Raw genomic sequence first — 6,315 nt, 5'->3', positions numbered from 1 at the left:
TAAAGCTCAGATTTTATGGGTGCAAACAACGGGCACATGAAAGTATAAGAGACTATGCTCTAAACCAGGGGTCTCAAACTCGCGGCCCGCGGGACAATATTTTGCGGCCCCCCGCCTGGAAAAGCACTTAGCCACCTTAGTCCCCTTCCCTCCGGTACTTGAAGAAGATGAAGTCGCCGCTCTGAACGCACTTGGTGCAGGTCAGCCTCCGGCGGTGTTACACAGCGGGCAGCGCTCCACCGCCAAGTACAGTACCTCGGCGTCTCACCAGGGGGAGTAAGTGGCGGTGGAGCGCTGCCCACTGTGTAACACCGCCGGAGGCTGACCTGCACCAAGTGCGTTCAGAGCGGCGACTTCATCTTCTTCGATGGGAGGGACACGGAGAGGCAAGTACCGGGGGGGGGGTAGGAGCTTGGGACCCCTCGGTGCACAGGGCGCGTTCATAGAGAAGACACGTCTCCCAGCTCGGGGCTTCCCTTGCGCTGGGAGACGCCATGACAGCAGCTTCTTCTTTTGTTTTCAATCTAGTGCAGGCTTGGAAGAAAAAAAAAGTGGGGCGTGGAGAGCGTGACTGACAGGCTCTCCAGCCTGTCAGTCACGCTCTCCACGCCCCACTTTTTTTCTTCTTCTTCCCAGTCAGGCGACAGGACGTTCTGCCATTGGAGGTCCTGCATGGGAGGAGGAGACGCAGGGGTTTCTCAATGGGCGTCTCCTTCTCCCTGGCTGTGTTGTGATCCAATCACATCAAAGAGTGTCACAGACAAGGAGTTTTTTTCTTCCTGGCTGTGACTCTCACTGTGATTGGATTGAGGCACATGGAGAAGGAGACGCCCATTGAGAAACCCCGGCGTCTCTTCCTCCTTGATGCTCAGTATTAGCATACAGGGCAAGAAATATACAGGGGGGCACAGCAGAGTGGAGGAGTGCTATTTTTATAAACCAGACCAGGTGCGTGCCCACCCTAAAGGTATTTGGCTACTCCTGTGAGTAAAAATCAGGTCCTCTTTAATGTTGCTGAAGGTCATGCTAGGCAGCTAGGGGGACTGGGAAACTCTATTTCCGCTCATCCAGAGCACCTTGTGCTGAAGTGGGTATCTCAAGGCACCATAGGCCTAAGTTTTTGCTACGCAGCCCCAAATATGTCTTGCTCAAAGCCTGCAGTGAAGAGAAAGGTTGATGATGAGCACAGACAATTTCAGGAAAAGTGGGAAAAGCAATATTTCTTTATTGAGCACAAGGGCATCCCAACTTGTCTTATTTGCACAGAGAAAGTTGCAGTGCCCAAAGAATACAATTTGAAGCGTCATTACACAACTAGACATGCTGAGGAGTATGCAAAGTACCAGGAAGATGAGAGAGCCAACCAGGTTGCTAAACTTAAGACATGTCTGCTGAGGCAACAAGATTTCTTTAAGAAAGCAACCAAAGAGAATGATGCAGCAGTCGAAGCCAGCTACGTAGTTAGTATGATGATTGCTAAAGCAAGAAAGTCATTTAAAGAAGGGGAATTTATAAAAAAGTGCATGTTACAGGCTGCAAGTATTATCTCTCCAGAAAAGAAAGGTCAGTTTAGCAACGTCAGCCTTTCTTCCAACACCGTGGCAGAGCGCATTTCTGACCTTTCAAGTGACATTTATGATCAACTGTGTGAGAAAATAAAATGTTTCAGTGTATACTCAGTCGCTCTTGATGAGACCACAGACATCACCGACACTGCCCAGCTTGCAATCTATGTCCGGGGTGTTGATGACAATTTTGAAGTCACAGAGGAGTTGCTCTCACTAGTTCCAATGCATGGCCAGACCACCGCCCAAGAGATATTTCACCAGCTGTGTGATGCTTTTCAGAATGCTGGTTTGCCTTGGAGGAAGTTTGTCGGAATAACAACTGATGGAGCGCCATCAATGATCGGGAGGAAAAAAGGACTGGTGGCACTTGTTAATAAAAAAAAGGAAGAGGAAGGTTTAGAGGAGGTCATTGCTCTGCACTGCATTATCCATCAGCAGGCCCTTTGCAGCAAATGCCTGAAGTTTGACAACGTGATGTCTTTCGTTGTGAAATGCATCAACCAAATCAGATCCAGGGGCTTAAAACACAGAATGTTTCGTGCTTTTTTAGAGGAAATAGAGTCAGAATATGGGGATGTGCTCTACTTTACCGAGGTGCGTTGGCTCAGCAGGGGAAACGTATTGAAGAGATTTTTTGAGTTGAGAGCGGAAGTGAAAGCTTTTATGGAGAAAGATGGGGCTTCTGTTCCTTTGCTAAGTGATCCAAAATGGCTCATGGACTTAGCTTTTTTGGTTGATATCGCACATGAGCTTAATGTACTGAATAAGAGGTTACAAGGCCAGGGGCAACTTGTCAGTGCTGCCTATGACAGCGTGAGAGCGTTCTCTACAAAACTTATATTGTGGAAAGACCAGCTTTCTCAAACAAACCTTTGCCATTTCCCAGCATGCAAGTCACTCATTGATTCAGGCACACTATTCAGTCATGAGGAGTATGTGGATGTCATTTTGAGGCTACAGGAGGAATTTGATCATAGATTTGCAGACTTCAAGAGACACAGAGCCACATTTCAATTTTTTGCAGACCCCTTCTCCTTTGATGTGCAAGATGCCCCTCCAGTGTTTCAAATAGAGCTCATTGACCTGCAGTGTAACTCTGAACTCAAAGCCAAGTTTAGGGATGTGAGTGGAAAAGCAGACAAACTTGGGCAATTTTTAAGAGAATTGCCCCCCAGCTTCCCTGAGCTTTCCCGAATGTTCAAGCAGACCATGTGTCTATTTGGGAGCACATACTTGTGCGAAAAGCTCTTCTCTACCTTGAACTTCAATAAGTCAAAGTACAGGTCTAGAATTACTGATGCTCATCTTCAAGCTGTGCTGAGGGTCTCAACTGCTTCCTCACTTACGCCAAATGTGGCTCGGCTATGCAAGAGTAAGCGCTGTCAGATCTCTAGCAGCAAGAAGTAGGCAGATAAAGCCATGTTCAAACAGTTTATGTCCATTCATGTTCTAAAAGTTAAATGTTAAAGAACTGTTAATAAAGACATTTGAATCTGAATAATGATATTTTGTAAGCGCATTTTTTGTGGAAAACTTGATGCGGCCCAGCCTTACCCAGAATCTACCTCCAGCGGCCCCCAGGTAAATTGAGTTTGAGACCCCTGCCCTAAAGAATCAATCCTAGGAGAATAGAAGGAAGAAAAAGGGCTGGGGGGGAGGGAGGGAAAAAAGTTTAAAACCATAACCCCATTTTCAAGATTATAAATTTATAACCAAAAATTAATTCTATAATATAATATTCCATCATTGCTCTATATCTTAGTCTCACAAGTATGTGCCACCATATTGGGCATACATATGGGGGCATATAATATATTACTCTCCTCATGTTCTTATAAATAGAATGGATTAATCATTAGGTTCCCAGAACTGGAAAGCTTACAAAAAGCACCCAAAGTTAAAACTCTCATTTAATCCATGTGGATTCACAGAATTACACGTGAAAATCCACTCACTCTCTCTCTTCAGGAGCATAGAGTCTAAGTCTCCACCTCTATTATCCAATTTTAACTGACATATCGCCCAACCCTTAAGGTCCTTCCACTGTGACTGATGTTTGATCTTAAAATGTCTAGCAATTGGCTTTGGGGTAAATAATTTCTTTTGTACCTGGCTCCTTTTCTCATCCCTATCATAATTGACAATGCTTTGGATGTGTTCCCTTATACGGGTCCTCAAATCCCTAATTATTTTTCCAATATATTTAAGCCCACATGTACATTCAAGACAATAAACCACCCCACTAGTGGCACAATTGAGATATTGCTGAATTGTACACTTTTTCCCAAATGCATCCCCAAATGATTTCCTGGGTACCAGGATCCGAAAAGCCTTACACATTTTACATGGAAAGAAACCAGGATCTTTTGTTCTTATAGGCACATTGCTTCTCTTAAAGTGACTGGATACTAGAAGGCTTGAAACTGAGGTGGTTTTTCTATACCCAGATGAGGCTCTTGATGTCACACAATCCTTGAGGTCCACATCAGATTGAATAATGTCCCAATGTTTATTCAATATATCCAACATTGTTTGCCATTCCTCATGAAATTCTGTAATGAATCTCACGACATTATTGTCTGCTCTATCGTTCTTCTTAGGGACCAATAATTCTTTTCTTTCCACTCTTAACGCATGATTATATGCCTGTTTAATCATTCTCCCTGAATAGTTCCTTTCAAGGAGTCTTAATTTAAGCTCCCGGGCCTGTTCCTTGAAGCATTCAAAAGTTGAACAATTACGTCTTAGACGCAAAAACTCCCCTTTTGGGATTGCTCTGATGGTACCAGTAGAATGAGCACTTCCAGCATCTAGAATACTATTAGTGGAAGTCTCCTTCCTGTACAGATCAGTTTGTACCACATTATTTATATCTCTTTGCATCATTATATCTAAAAGAGGAATCTTTTGCCTATGAAAGGCCAACATAAACTTCAAATTGAGGGAGTTGTTGTTTAGAGTGTCTATAAATGCTTGTAGTTTTTCTTCCGTGCCCCTCCACAACATCAGCACGTCATCAATGTAACGTTTCCAGGTTACAATTAGTGATGAGCGAGCATGCTCGCCACTGCTCGGTGCTCGCCCGAGCATCTCAGTACTCGAGATGCTCGGAGCTCGCCGAGTACTTTCGAGATGCTCGGGCGGGAGCTCAGGTCCCCGTCCTGCATGTTTGGCGCTATTTAGAGCACCAATCATGCAGGCATTGTCTGCCACTCACTGAAATGTCACAGCCATGGTGGTTGTGGCATTACAGTGATTGCCCAAATCGATGGGAACAGTGCTCAAAGTGAAACATGAAAAGCCGGCAATTCAGCAGCGGCATACACCGGTACCCGACAATTTAGATCAGAAAGAATAGAGCATCACACATAGATTAGATAGATAGAAACATGTCAGTCACATATGCATTAAGTACAGTGACAGTGTTGGTTACTGTACTTATTATTTAGTGTTAAAATAAAGGATTTATTAAAAAAAAAATTGGCGTGGGGTTCCCCGTAATTTTAGTCTCCAGCGGAGGTTAAGCAGAGGGCTGGGGCAGATGTTTGAAGCCTGGGAAGAGGGTAATACCCACTGAGCTTCCCAGGCTACTAATATCAGCCCCCAGCTGAATACCTAGCCTTGACTAGCTATTAAAATGGGGGACCCCACAAAAACATGACGTGAGATGGCAGGCTGGATGCATCCAGCATGCCATCCTTCAGAGACACTGCGGAGCGCAGGCATGCTTGCGCTCTGCAGTGTCTCTGAAGGATGACAAGTTGGATGGCAGCGTTCTGCTACCATCCAGCCTGCCATCTCAATGCCGTCCCAGCGTGGGAGAATTCTCCTGCTCAAGTGATGATGTCCCACGCTGTCAGTGACGTGCATGAGGTGAGCTGAGTTCATTGGACATGAACTCGGCTCATCTGGATGCCGTCACAGCCAGACACTGAGGAGCTTCACTGAGAAGCTTCTCAGTGTCTGCGGCATCGCAGGCTGGATGGCAGCGTTCTGCTGCGATCCAGCCTGTCATGTCAATGTAGCAGAGCTGAAGCCATCCTGGGAACCATGGAAAGGTAAGGATAAGGTTGGTTTATTATTTTACTTTTATTGCAGGAGATCGTTGGCTTCAGCTGGAATGGACGTGACGGTAATTAGAGTTTAATTTAGAACATTAAAGAATTGTGTGTTTATTTCAATTAAAGGACTTTATTCTGGGAGTTTGTGTTTTTTTTTAACTTTCACTATAGGGTTAGTAATGGGAGTGTCTTATCGACGCCTCTCCATTACTAACCTGGGCTTGATGTCAGCTAACATTATAAGCTGTCATCAACCCCAATCCTATTACCCCACTGCCACCGCTACAGGTCAGTGGGAAGAGCGAGCCTAAGTACCAGAATTGGCACATCCTATGGATGCGCCATTTCTGGGGCGGCTGACGGCTGGTGTTTCTAGACTGGGAGGGGGCCAATATTCATTGCACCCTTCCTGGGCTATTAATATCAGCCCCCAGCTGTCTGTCTAGCCTTTGTTAGCTATTAAAATAGGGGGGACCCCACATCATTTTTTTTGGGGTTCCCAACTTTAATAGCTAGTAGTGTTGAGCGAGCATGCTCGACACTGCTCGGTACTCGCCCGAGCATCTCACTACTCGGGATGTTCGGCGAGCACCGAGCATTTTCGAGTTACTCAGGCGGGAGCTCGGGTTTCCGCTCTGCATGTTTGGTGCTCTTTACAGAGCCAATGAACATGCAGGGATTGCCAG

At 45.5% G+C, this 6,315-nt stretch overlaps 1 protein-coding gene across 1 annotated transcript; it reads left to right on the top strand.

Moving 5' to 3' along the window:
• Positions 1-1,139: 1,139 nt before the first annotated feature.
• LOC141192379 (general transcription factor II-I repeat domain-containing protein 2-like) lies at positions 1,140-2,975 on the top strand. The gene has a single exon (XM_073661897.1). It carries the CDS (start codon positions 1,140-1,142, stop codon positions 2,973-2,975), a length of 1,836 nt encoding a protein of 611 aa, XP_073517998.1.
• The last annotated feature ends 3,340 nt before the right edge of the window (positions 2,976-6,315 follow it).

The sequence above is a fragment of the Phyllobates terribilis genome, unplaced genomic scaffold (assembly GCF_046119375.1).
Source record: "Phyllobates terribilis strain yellow unplaced genomic scaffold, ASM4611937v1 Scaffold_60__1_contigs__length_8166268, whole genome shotgun sequence".
NCBI lineage: Eukaryota > Metazoa > Chordata > Amphibia > Anura > Dendrobatidae > Phyllobates > Phyllobates terribilis.
This window is presented reverse-complemented; position numbering and strand designations above follow the sequence as displayed.